General features: G+C 36.9%; 1 protein-coding gene across 1 annotated transcript; it reads left to right on the forward strand.

Annotated features, from left to right (window-relative positions):
- Window positions 1-12,619: 12,619 nt before the first annotated feature.
- On the forward strand, window positions 12,620-13,168 carry LOC110445305 (RNA-binding protein 25-like). Its single transcript, XM_021489845.1, has one exon. The coding sequence runs from the start codon at window positions 12,620-12,622 to the stop codon at window positions 13,166-13,168; it is 549 nt and encodes a 182-aa protein (XP_021345520.1).
- Window positions 13,169-13,745: the final 577 nt, after the last annotated feature.

Below are 13,745 nucleotides of genomic sequence, written 5' to 3' on the forward strand. Positions count from 1 at the left end.
TTGTGGAATCAAAACATAATCCCTGAACATCCTGTTTTTGCGAATCCCCTGCAGAATTGGGGATTAGCTGAATCTCCTGCACTAATTGCAATAGTTGAGACATTTATATTTTTCTCTACTTCTACCTACCTTTTGTTTCCTAACGCCTTGCTAGGCAATACCTCACTTTTGGCTTTACCTTGAACGTTCGCCCAGGTGAGGGAGGCACCCGTTGTCAATATAACGTGACCGGTCAGTATGCTGTGCTGGGTGCCTTCGGTATGGTATTGCAGTGAGAAAGCACTATAAAGTAGGCATCAGATCCGCGATATCACACGGAGGGAATAAAGCAACATACCCTGTCTCCGACACACATAGACGCAAGCATGCAGACACAACACACATGGAGGCACGTCCTTAAATGACATTAGCTGTTAATAGGACGTTAAACAAAATAAACCCATCACTTGCTTTTGCGTTAATATAAGATCATTAAAATACATATCTTAATTGCTTTTAACCAAGTTATCGTCTATTTTACTTTTTTTAACTATCTTTCATTTAAGTACATGCGGTGGAACAATCAAAATTTAAAATGAAATTTTGGTCACGAATAAGAGGAAAACGGAAAATATTCATCAACGGAGAGTCAATTAATTTCTTTCTACCACATTATATCAATGGTAATGATATACTATTTCCTTAGTTTGTCCAGAGTTCATTGTACTTATTGAATCTATATTCGGAAATAGTCAGTTGCCAAGGATCTAATTCTGAAGTATTCTTATAACAGAATTATGCCATTGAGTATTTTCCTTCACTGTGATGATTACATAGTCTGACGAGGCTGTAAACAAAACGGAAGTATTACATATTCATAAAGATTATTAACTGCCGTCATAGAGCTTAGTTATTCGATAATGTATGATGTTCTTTATTTTCAGCATCGACACTTTTTGAAACGAGATATAGATCATTATTATATATATAACACAATAATTTTAAGTAGCAATTTACCATGGTATACTTACTTACCATGTTTTCTTCATTTCCCACTCTTAACCACACTTATTTAAACCGTGTAAGTTTCCAGTATATGAAGGAAGACTTCTAAATTCTTCAGCAGTTTTCATTACTTGGATATTCTTGCCAAGTTTCTATAGCAAGGAGTAACAGTGTATGTTCGATATAGATGTAACAATTTTTATTTCTTTTACACAACACATCTAAGGATTTGATCCTGGTCAAGATTTATGATTAATATATCTTTTTCTGCAATATTACTGAAAATTAATAAAAAAGAAGAAGAAGATGTTCCATCTGCCCTACATACAATGGTAGCAAGATGATGCGTTTATGGCCCATACACAAAAGATAAATGTGTGACTTTTTAAACCAGAATTTTATCTACAATTAAAAACGGACATCAAACAACTTGTTAAAGTACTTATTTACTTAATGACAACGATCAAATGCAGACTTTGAAAACATTTGTCATGCATTAGTTCGCCATCATTATCACAGAATTATTTTTCTATGTTAAAACCTGATCAAAATGACTATTACTTCTGGTGTGACATCATGACAGGTGGTGAAGGAAATCATGCAATTACGGTGTTCCTGCTTTCGCCTTCATTTATAAGGATCGGCTCTTGTGAGAAGTCAAAATTATCTTCTGTCTACCATTTTTTAGCCCTACTTTATAATTCTTGTTCTTCATTTTTGTTAAGATTGGTCAAGTAAACCGATTCTTCGTTATTTGTGATTTTTGGAGAAAAAATAATGTATTTTGATCGCTGGCAGAAAAAAAAAATCTTTTCCGTGTGTTTTAGAAGAAATCTATAATTTCTATTGTTTGCACAATTGATAAAAACAGAATAATCTTCTCAACTTATATAGTAAAAATCTTAAGTAAAGAGCAGTTTAGGTTACCCCTACCCCCTTAAAATCCTCATTTTTCACAAGATTTTGTTGATTTAATATATGCTGAATTGAAAATATGTTTCACTTCTTAAAGCATTGAAAATACACACGGGGTTAACTGTGCTTCTTTTCTTCTCTCTGCAAAGAACAAGTTTCTGTTTTGTCAATTTTTTCAGATGAGTGTTTCCATTGAACATTGATCAAATTGTGTTTAAACCTCAAAGGAGGAGATCATGTGGAGGCTTGATCAAGATACTTGTTGATGTGGATGCTCGATCATAGAACTTGTTGGTGTGAAGGATGTATCAAAATACTTTTTGGTGTGAAGGATGTATCATAGTATTTGTTGGTGTAGAGGCTGGATGATAGTAGTTGTTGGTGTAGAGGCTGGATGATAGTACTTGGTGTGGAGGCTGGATCATAGTACTTGTTGGTGTGGAGGCTGGATCATAGTACTTGGTGGTGTAGAGGCTGGATCATATAGTACTTGTTGGTGTGGAGGCTGGATCGAGATAGTTGTTGATTTAGAGAATGTACGATAGTATTTGGTGGTGTGGAGGATGTATCAAAGTATTTGTTGGTGAGGAGGCTGATCACATAACTTGTTGGTGTGGAAGATGTATCAAAATACTTGTTGGTGCGGAGACTTAATCATATTACTTGTTGGTGTGGAGAATGGATCAAAATACTTGTTGGTGTGGAGACTGGTTCACGATAATTGATGGTGTGAAGGCTGGATCATAGTACTTGTTGGTGTGGAGGCTTGATCATAGTACTTGTTGGTGTGGAGGCTGGATCGAGATAGTTGTTGATTTAGGGAATGTACGATAGTATTTGGTGGTGTGGAGGATGTATCAAAGTACTTGTTGGTGTGGAGAATTTTTCGAAGTATTTGTTGGTGAAGAGGCTGATCACATAACTTGTTGGTGTGGAAGATGTATCAAAATACTTGTTGGTGCGGAGACTTAATCATATTACTTGTTGGTGTGGAGAATGGATCATAGTACTTGTTGGTGTGGAGGCTTGATCATCGTACTTGTTGGTGTGGAGACAGGATCATAGTACTTGTTGGTGTGGAGACTGGAGCATAGAACTTGTTGGTGTGGAGACTCGATTAAATTACTTGTTGATGTGGAGACTGGACCACAAAACTTGTTGGTGTGGAGGCTTGATCACGGAACTGGTTGGTGTGGAAGCTTGATCACATAACTTGTTAGTGTGGAAGCTTGATCACAGAACTTGTTGGTGTGGAGCCTGGATCACGGAACTGGTTGGTGTGGAAGCTTGATCACGGAACTGGTTAGTGTGGAAGCTTGAACACAGAACTGATTGGTGTGGAGGCTAGATCACGGAACTGGTTGGTGTGGAAGCTAGATCACGGAACTGGTTGGTGTGAAGATTGATAACGGAACTGGTTGGTGTGGAGGCTAGATCACGGAACTGGTAAGTGTGGAAGCTTGATCACGGAACTGGTTGGTGTGGAGGCTAGATCACGGAACTTGTTGGTGTGGAAGCTTGATCACGGAACTGGTTGGTGTGGAGGCTTGATCACGGAACTGGTTGGTGTGGAAGCTTGATCACAGAACTGGTTGGTGTGGAGGGTAGATCACGGAACTGGTTGGTGTGGAGGCTGGATCATGGAACTTGTTGGTGTGGAGGCTAGATCACGGAACAGGTTGGTTTAGAGGCTAGATCACGGAACTAGTTGGTGTGGAAGCTCTATCACGTAGCTGGTTGGTGTGGAAGCTTGATCACGGAACTGGTTGGGGTGGAGGCTGGATCACGGAACTGGTTTGTGTGGGGGCTGGATCACGGAACTGGTTGGTGTGGAAGCTTGATCCCGGAACTGGTTGGTGTGGAAGATTGATCACGGAACTGGTTGGTGTGGAGGCTAGATCACGGAACTGGTTGGTGTGGAAGCTTGATCACGGAACTGGTTGGTGTGGATGATTGATCACGGAACTGGTTGGTGTGGAAGCTTGATCACGGAACTGGTTGGTGTGGAGGCTGGATCACGGAACTTGTTGGTGTGGAGGCTAGATCACGGAACAGGTTGGTTTAGAGGCTAGATCACGGAACTAGTTGGTGTGGAAGCTCTATCACGTAGCTGGTTGGTGTGGAAGCTTGATCACGGAACTGGTTGGTGTGGAGGCTAGATCACGGAACTGGTTGGTGTGGAGGCTGGATCAGTTTTGTTTTATGGGGTTTCACGTACTAATTACAGGTTGGATAATTTAATGAAGTACCTCCATGTGCATTATGTATGCATGCATGCGAGTATGTGTGCTGGATATGGTATGTTGATATAAGTGCTTCCTTGATATTGCAAGGATATGATTATCAAGGCCGGAAAGGACTGCATACAACTGTCATGACAGACTTTGACAGTGCATCAAGATAATTGTTGGTCGAAGCATAATGAAACGTTAATAAACAAAAGCAGATAACGAAAGAATTGGAATTAATGTGTTTTATCATATGAAATATCATTCTCGACATGATAATTTCTACCTGTAATACCAGGCATATTTGGCAGCAACTTTTAAGGATAAATTTGTAGTTCGTTAACCATTAATATCAACACTAAATAAGTCATGCTCAACGAGACCAATGATAACTCTGAGTCATGATATGTACAAAGTACTGATTGTAATGGGGACCATTATAGAAGTCCCCCAATCGACCCTTTTACTACGAAATTATTGTTGAAACCGGAAATGGCGGCCATTTTGTTGAAACCGGAAAAAGGTCGTTACAGTTGTATCTGTGGTGTCATATAGTACCTATATACTAATTTTCATGAAAATCGGACAACATTGAAACTTTGACCTTTTTGTTGCCTGCATTTTGTTTTAAGAATCAGAAATCAAGTATGCGCACTGCCTCTCATACACGAACACACATGTAAAGTTTTGTTCAATTTCTTTCGGTAGTTTTCGAGAAAAATGGCGAAGAAAGATAATGCTTTCTTTAATGTTTCGAGGTAACTACCAAAAAAGATTTGATTGCAAATTATCTGATAAGGACTTTATAATCTTAAACACGCATCTGGCACAGAGGGAATAACAACTACCATTGTTAAGGACTTTGGTATGTCCCGGCCTGGGGACAGAACCCATTAATGGCCTGCCTCACCTGGGCGAACGCTCAACAATCAAGCCAAATGTGAGGTGTTGCCAAGCAAGGAGCTAGGAAATGAAATGTAGTTAGAAGTAGAAAGAAAGATAAAGATCCCAAATATTGCAACAGCAGATATATTTTGGTCGCTTTTGTGTCCCAAAATAGAGGACAACAAATAAAATCCCCGATTCTGCAGAGGGTTCAGTCATTAGTCACCTCCTACGATACATGCCGTGGGTAACAGCAGGTGTAATCTTTTCCTAATCCCCCACCGGCATAACGTCACTGTTGATTAACGTCAACGCCGACTTACGTCTCTGCTAATTAACGTCACCGCATACTAACGTCTTTGCTGATTACGTCACCGCCGACTCATGTCACTGCTGATAAACATCACTGGAGACTAACGTTTTAGCAACGACTTGTAATTCAACTAAATTTTGTTGTACTATTAAATATAGTTTCATGGTAACATACGACAATTTAGTATGATAATCAAAGGAAGAAATGAAATTATCTGCTTATTATTGATAGATTTTATTTCACAACCAAATCCTTTAATTAGGGCTTTTTACTTATGGTGGCATTAATTGGTAGCAGAAATACAAGTATATTGTAGGCCAAGGTCAAAAGGTGTCATTGCAACATTTTCAAACAAGTCAAAATTCCAATATGGCCGCCATGATGTCATATCCGGTTTTTCCCTAATTGCAATAACTCATTGACGAATAAAGCCATCGATTACATCTTTGGATATGTTATGTAGACGAAAAATGCAAAACTTTCCTAAGGAAACATTTTTGTGTAAAAGGTCTACTTCCGGTTTTCGGTAGGGGTCAGATTTCAAATGCACTTTTCTGGGGTAACAAACTTTTAAACTCTTGTTCTCAAGTTCTTTACGGTCTGGAGTCTTGGTATTTGATTTGAGATGCTAAGATGTTCAGCTATCAGGTTTGACGAAATGATTGACCTTGATCAATGATCCAGATCAAAGAGGTCAAATGTGTAAAAATATTTAAAACTTGAGGTTTCTCTTGTGAAACCAATTTCTATTATAAATGCTTCCCACTTCATAATTCCTTCAGCATTCCGTGTTTACGGACGTGTTTTGGCTCTTACTACGGTCTTTGGATTTCCAACTGCTACTGGCGTAATATTGTATCCTTTATATATTATTACAATTAATTTTTCATAGCAAGGATTGTTCATTCAATAACACATCAACTGACTTATAAATATAAATATATGTTGGACAGAGCTTTTTGTCTCAAAAAATATTTTTCCATGATATATTGAGGGTTTTAACACGTTATTTTAACCCGAAGAGTCGCAGCTCATTTTGTGGAATCAAAACATACTCCCTGAGTATTGAAAATCCTGTTTTTTCGAACCCCCTGCAGAATTGGGGATTAGCTGAATCTCCTGCACTAATTGCAATAGTTGAGACATTTATATTTTTCTCTACTTCTACCTACCTTTTGTTTCCTAACGCCGTGCTAGGCAATACCTCACTTTTGGCTTTACCTTGAACGTTTGCCCAGGTGAGGGAGGCACCCGTTGTTAATATAACCTGACCGGTCAGTATGCTGTGCTGGGTGCCTTCGGTATGGTATTTCAGTGAGAGAGCACTTTAAAGTAGGCATCAGATCCGCGATATTACAAGGGGGGAAGAAAGCAACATATCCTGTCTCCGACACACATAGACGCAAGCATGCAGACACAACACACATGGAGGCACGTCCTTAAATGGCATTAGCTGTTAATAGGACGTTAAACAAAATAAACCCAACACTTGCTTTAGCGTTAATATAAGATCATAAAAATACATATCTAAATTGCTTTTAACCAAGTTATCGGCTATTTTACCTTTTTAACTATCTTTCATTTAAGTACATGCGGTGGAACAATCAAAATTTAAAATGAGATTTTGGTCACGAATAAGAGAAAAACGGAAAATATTCATCAACGGAGAGTCAATTAATTTCTTTCTACCACATTATATCAATGGTAATGATATACTATTTCCTTAGTTTGTCCAGAGTTCATTGTACTTATTGAATCTATATTCGGAAATAGTCAGTTGCCAAGGATCTAATTCTGAAGTATTCTTATAACAGAATTATGCCATTGAGTATTTTCCTTCACTGTGATGATTACGTAGTCTGACGAGGCTGTAAACAAAACGGAAGTATTACATATTCATAAAGATTATATTACCTGCCGTAATAGAGCTTAGTTATTCGATAATGTATGATGTTCTTTATTTTAAGCATCGACACTTTTTGAAACGAGATATAGATCATTATTATATATAATATAACACAATAATTGTAAGTAGCAATTTACCATAGTATACTTACTTACCATGTTTTCTTCATTTCCCACTCTTAACCACACTTATCTTAACCGTGTAAGTTTCCAGTATATGAAGGAAGACTTCTAAATTCTTCCGCAGTTTTCATTACTTGGATATTCTTGCAAAGTTTCACTAGCAAGGAGTAACAGTGTATGTTCGTAATAGATGTAACAATTTTTATTTCTTTTACACAACACATCTAAGGATTTGATCCTGGTCAAGATTTATGTTTAATATATCTTTTTCTGCAATATTACTGAAAATTAATAAAAAAAAATTAGAAGATGTTCCATCTGCCCTATAAAGGTCCGAAACATACAAAGGTAGCAAGATAATGCGTTTAAGGCCTATACACAAAAGATAAATGTGTGACTTTTTAGACCAGAATTTTATCTACAATTAAAAACGGACATCAAACAACTTGTGAAAGTACTTATTTACTTAATGACAACGATCCAATGCAGACTTTGAAAACATTTTTAATGCATTAATGCTCCATCATTATCACAGAACTATTTTTCTATGTTTTCTGTAGCACCTAATACAAGCTATCCTCTTTCACATGAACTACATTAAATGTCGTGCTAGTTAGAAGTTATCTTTATTGCTGGTTGTTCTGCTCTAATGGATCCTTCCCATACAGACTACCTAGCAAACTTTTGTTGTGTAAAATCCTTGTTACATACATGGAAGGAGGCCATTTGAATGACATCACCTGTTAAAAGGACGCTACCAAAATTTTGCAAACGAACGATATCTCGGCTGTAATCCAATGGTTGTGCTCATTATCCCCTTGGGAGGATATAGCGTTCCTTTTGTACGTTTGAAATTAAGTATGTACTACGTATGTTCACGTTTTGTCAACGCTCTAGCGATTTCAGTCCTGTATCTTAAACCACAAGTGAATCCCATCATAATTACCATCACAAAAAGTATAATTGCATACGTAAATAACTTTTATATGAATAGAAATTTATTGGGTTGTTATTCCAGAGTTAGATCACTTCATTTCTTTACAACGTCATACGTTACAAAATATCTTGGTCTTGTGAAGAAGATTTTTGAAATTTCAGTCAATTCGACCCTTTTTGGCCCCACCCATCAGCCCCGGGGGGTCAGTCAGGGCTAATATGTGCATACTATCAAACTGCTACCTAATACTGATAATGCTAACCCAAATTGAATAACTTCCAATGGAAATTAAACAAATGTTGGTCCAAAATGTGATTTCCCTATATAAACTATAGGAAAGTTTACCCCCTGTCCAGGGGGAAACGTGAGACCCCAGGGTAATGAAATTCACAATTTTGGTAAAGCAACTGAAGACCCTTCCATCTATAAAGAGTATTTCATTCTACCACATCTGGGTCTTGAGAAGAAGATTTTTGAAATTTTATTCAATTTGACCCTTTTTGGCCCCTCCCCTCAGGCCCCTGGGGGCTTGGGACTAATTTTTGTTTGTTTGTTTGTTTGATTTTGTTTAACGTCCTATTAACAGCTAAGGTCATTTAAGGACGGCCTCCCCTGTGTGCAAGATGCATGCGTGTAGTGTATGCGTGTGTATTTTGGGAGGCTGCGATATGTTCGTGTTTATCTCCTTGTAATAGCGCGGAACTGATGCCGACTTTATAGTGCTACCTCACTGAAACATACTGCCGAAGACACCCAGCAGGACGCCTCACCCGGTCACATTATACTGACAACGGGCGAACCAGTCGTCCCACTCCTAATTTGCTGAGCGTTAAGCAGGAGACTAAACCGGCCAATATTTTTGTTGAAGGTTCCTGCAAAATTTCATTGAAATTGGTTCAGGGGTTTTGGAGAAGAAGTCGAAAATGTAAATTGTTTACGGTCGCACGACGGACGACGACGGACAAAAGGCGATCGCAATAGGTCACTTGAGACTTTATAGTGCTACCTCACCGGAACATACTACCGAAGACACCCAGCAGGACACCCATCCGGTCAAATAATACTGACAACGGGCGAACCAGTCGTCCCACTCCTAAACTACCATTTTTAAGAATTTTGCAGGTTATTCCCTTCTTAACGTTCACAATTTAGGGGAACGGCAACAACTGGTTCACCCGTTGTCAGTATAATGTAACCGGGGGGAATGCTGTGCTGGATCGTCGGCATGGTATTTCATTGACATGGTGGTCTGATGCCGACTGTAAAGTGCTATCAGATGAAGGGAAAATACACCTACATACCTTGCATGCAGCATACATACACACCTGCACGTACACACATGGACACACATCCTTAAATAACCTTAGCTGTAAATAGGACGTTAAACGATATTGATACTAGATATGTGAGCGGTGGTGAAAGAAGACCAGTGTATAAGTGGAACAATGATCTTATTCACACGTTTTTGAAATTCCTCTCTGCAAATGAAACCAGTTTATTTGTAGTGCAATAATGATGCATAAGAATGTTACACAAGCCAGTATTGATAGTAGCATGGATTTGTTTAAAGAAACAATACTGAAAACTATGCAGCGATTTCATGTACATGTAACCCGTGTCAGTGTTGAAAATACACTCTCAGTTAGGTGTTATAAAACAGCTATGTATATTAAGAACCCCTAAACTAATATATATGATTTCAATGTACATCGTCTTCTCTATACATTGCATTATGTATCGTGTACCGATGAGCCTATGGCCTAACGTTTTGATAAATCCTGAATCTCAAACATCAAAGGTTATATAAAGACGGATACCGAAATTGACTGCAGCAGATTTTTTTTGATCGCTTTAGCAAATTCCCTATTCTATAGAGAATTCCCGCATGTGTCGCCTCTTACGGTACTCTAATGAATTAGAATAATTATTACACCACCTTGTGAACAGATGCTTGGGTATAGAAAAGCAGAAGATCCCGCAATAGACAATGTATATTCATTTTGTATCCAACACTCATTAAGGAATACTATATCATACCTTTTTGATAAATTTAGTCTGGAGCATCCTTCGACTAGGGGGACTCAATGTTGTATAAGCAGTGGGTGTTGTCTCCCAGGGGGCAGAAGGGCGGGGCCTCTTGTTTACTTTTGATGTTCCGGGGCCCTTAAACCCTGAGCAGGAAGTAAACAAAATTAAATCCCATTCAATTGATGTCAAGATAATTGAGATACAGTTGGGTGGATATTGTTGCATGGGGGATAACTCCTATAGATAAAACGGCTGTCTGAAATAATTTAGTTCTTTAAATGTATAATCACTGATCAATTAAGATACATCATACAATCGGGTAAAACACAATAAAGGGCCCAGATAGAAAAACTGAATGTTATAGAGGCCTCACAATAACACACATCATTGCACATCTTTTGTTTTTAGTCCAAAAGTTGTAGACTGGGTTGTTGAATATTGAAACAAAATTTTAGCTATTTCGGACCAAGCATTTCGGAGAATTTGTATAATAATGTATGGAACATGCAGCAATTTCGGACGTTATGTTGTTGCACTTCAAATTTTAGCATTTTTTGCACAACCCATATTCAATTTTCATTGATATGAAAGATATATATTGATATATGCCTGTTAGAGAATTTTATCCTGATTAAAATGGTATATAACATTAAGTATATCCAGTTATTTCAACAAAATTAAGAAGACAAATCCAAAAGTGGTCGGATGTTATGTTTTTTTGCCATTTGATATACAAGCTGTGTTATGCTCATATTTTAATTTAATTTTAATCTATTTCTGATATAAACTGATGTTTTCCAATTGATATTTTATGGTAGTTACAGGAAAAGAAGATTAAAATGTGGTGTGTTATTAACATATTTGCATGATGAAGATTAAAGCTCTTTATATAAATATCTCAGAAATATGCAGTGTCCGTAACCAACTGAAATACTCTAATATAAAATCATATCTCAAACTACCTTCTTTTTTCTATTACATTGTAAAAGCTCTATCACTAACAATTGAGAAAATATGAAAAAAATAATGTATAACAATATTCACTTTGTCCCCAGAACATATTTAATGGTTACGGACACTACAAAAAGTCTGTAGTGTCCGTAAACAACATTATACTTCTTGAAGTTAGTTGCGTAATTTTTGTAACCATGTTAAATTATACAATGTTGCAATTAAGTGTCATAATTATATCATTCCTACAATGGATTTTCAGTCAGAATAATGACACTTGTGATGCAATAGACATGTGAATATCTACGATTCTTGGGTTCATTGAAGTTTAGGTTTTGATCAGTTCCTAAATATCTGCCTGGGACATGACAGGACCTTGCAGATTGTGATTTTTTTATGTTTGCAAGCTGTGTATACCTAAATGGTGAATTCAACAAGAAGTTTACGAAAAAAGGTAAGTTTGTCCGATTATTTTACATATGTAGTGATGTATGTATAAATGTAGTGTCCGTAACCTAATACTTGATGTAACACCTAAATTGTGCAACCCAGAATAATATTTAAACATCATGTGGGTTAAAATACAAGTGAAAACTTACAGTTTAATCACTTTAATGTAATATTGTATTTTTTTGTTAAGAAATAGCAATGATTTTGTTTATTTCAATTTTGAAAATTAGTTGCACATCATTTTATGTTGAACATTTTGCCTTTGAATAATGATGTGTTCCCATACATTTGATATTTAGCGAAGTATTCCAGTTTTGATAGCTATGTAACGGAATCAAGGTATTCCAATATAAACAAAGAACTAAGAATGATGTAAAAGTGTTACGGACACGACGTCATTGGGAAAACCCGCAGAAATAAATGACCAAGTGTAATTGAGACAATGTTTCATATGTTCACTTTATAGAATTTCCTGTTGTCCCATAGTTTACAGGTATAAAATTAATTGCTGGCTGTCAGTGCACCGGTGCTGGCCATATAATTAATTGTCTTATGTCCGATAAGGCTTAGAATATGACCTGTCGGGGTCAGTTGATGCTGAACTGTATTTCTTACGTGTTTGCATCTAATAATGATTTCATATGATATAACACTGTATCCATGTTATTTGCCAGTCCCAGATCATGCCTTTGAGCTAGGCACACATCTATGTTAAACCTTGAGGACTAATACAACATTTAACACAATGATTGGTGTTTATTATTTGTATCGGAGAGACTTTAAAGGTAACAACTATAACGTCAAAGTTTGAAAATCAACATTGCTATTAATGCTAAGCTTGGTATGTTTAACCATATGTAGACAATAATTTATCATATTTATGATCATTTCGGGTATATAATGGAGCTCAGATCCTCAAAAACTCAGGTATCTCTGGATCCTGCTACGCTCAAAAAAAGACAGGCAAACGCTACAAAGGTAAAACGATGGAGAGAAAACCGGAAAAAGGATAAGAACAGAGATGAACAACTTAAAGAAAAAGACAGAAACAGAAAACGAGAAGAAAGACATAAACAACGAAAGGAAGCAACTCACAATTCCATGGCGTTGGAGAATCTGAAAAGAAACAAACTTGAAGAAGTAAAGCGGTATCGTCAGAGAAAGAAAGAAAAAGAAGTAAACAAAGTTAGAGAAGTTGAACAACACACAGTACTAAAGGAAAAGAAAGTTATGCAAAAGAAAATGGTCATTCAACGAACACAACAATGGAGAATGAAAGTAAAACTAAAAGAACATGGACAAACAAATGAAGACCAACCTACAGCTTGTGATATTACAGATGCTAGTCCTACTAGAACAAGGTCTTATTCCTCACGTTTTGCGAGATATAGACAGATGAAAAAATTAAAGCAACTCTGCCAAAAACGCCAACACGAAAAGCTGAGGTGATTAGTCAACTAATACACTCTCCTTCAACTTCCAAGATATTAACAGAAAAGGGAGTTATTACAAGTCCTGAATGTAGGAAAAAAACTATATATAGCTAACACCATTCTCCAAACATTGAAAGAAAATATTTGTGAGGCAAATGAGCCAAATAGCAAACAATCAGAGAAAAAACATGCGTACAACATAATTAAATCTACGATAATGAAGAATGAACCATTGAGAAAGAAAACGTTTTTGAAAAAATAGTTCAATTTTAAATCCAAAGCCAAATCAATAAAGAAAGACTGGTGGAAAAAATCAATTAGAAAGAAGAGGAGTGATGCCTTATCAGAAGATATCAAAGAAACAGTTAGGGACTATTTCTTGTCAGCAGAAGTGAGCAGAGAAGTACCAAACAAAAAAGATGTAGTTACAATAAAGAAGTCGATGGAAGTAAGGAGACACTTCAGAAGCACACCATGACATTGACACTGGAGGACGCCCACAAACAGTTCAAAGTTTTGCATCCAGAAAAGACCATAGGCTTTAACCACATTTAAGAAATTGAAACCTGTTAATGTGAAAAAAGTCTCCGAAA

Source organism: Mizuhopecten yessoensis, unplaced genomic scaffold (assembly GCF_002113885.1).
Source record: "Mizuhopecten yessoensis strain PY_sf001 unplaced genomic scaffold, ASM211388v2 scaffold2213, whole genome shotgun sequence".
Lineage (NCBI taxonomy): Eukaryota > Metazoa > Mollusca > Bivalvia > Pectinida > Pectinidae > Mizuhopecten > Mizuhopecten yessoensis.

What these genes read in the sequence shown, in the direction of transcription:
- LOC110445305 (XM_021489845.1), top strand. Translation starts at nt 12,620, where the DNA reads ATGGAGCTCAGATCCTCAAAAACTCAGGTATCTCTGGATCCTGCTACG.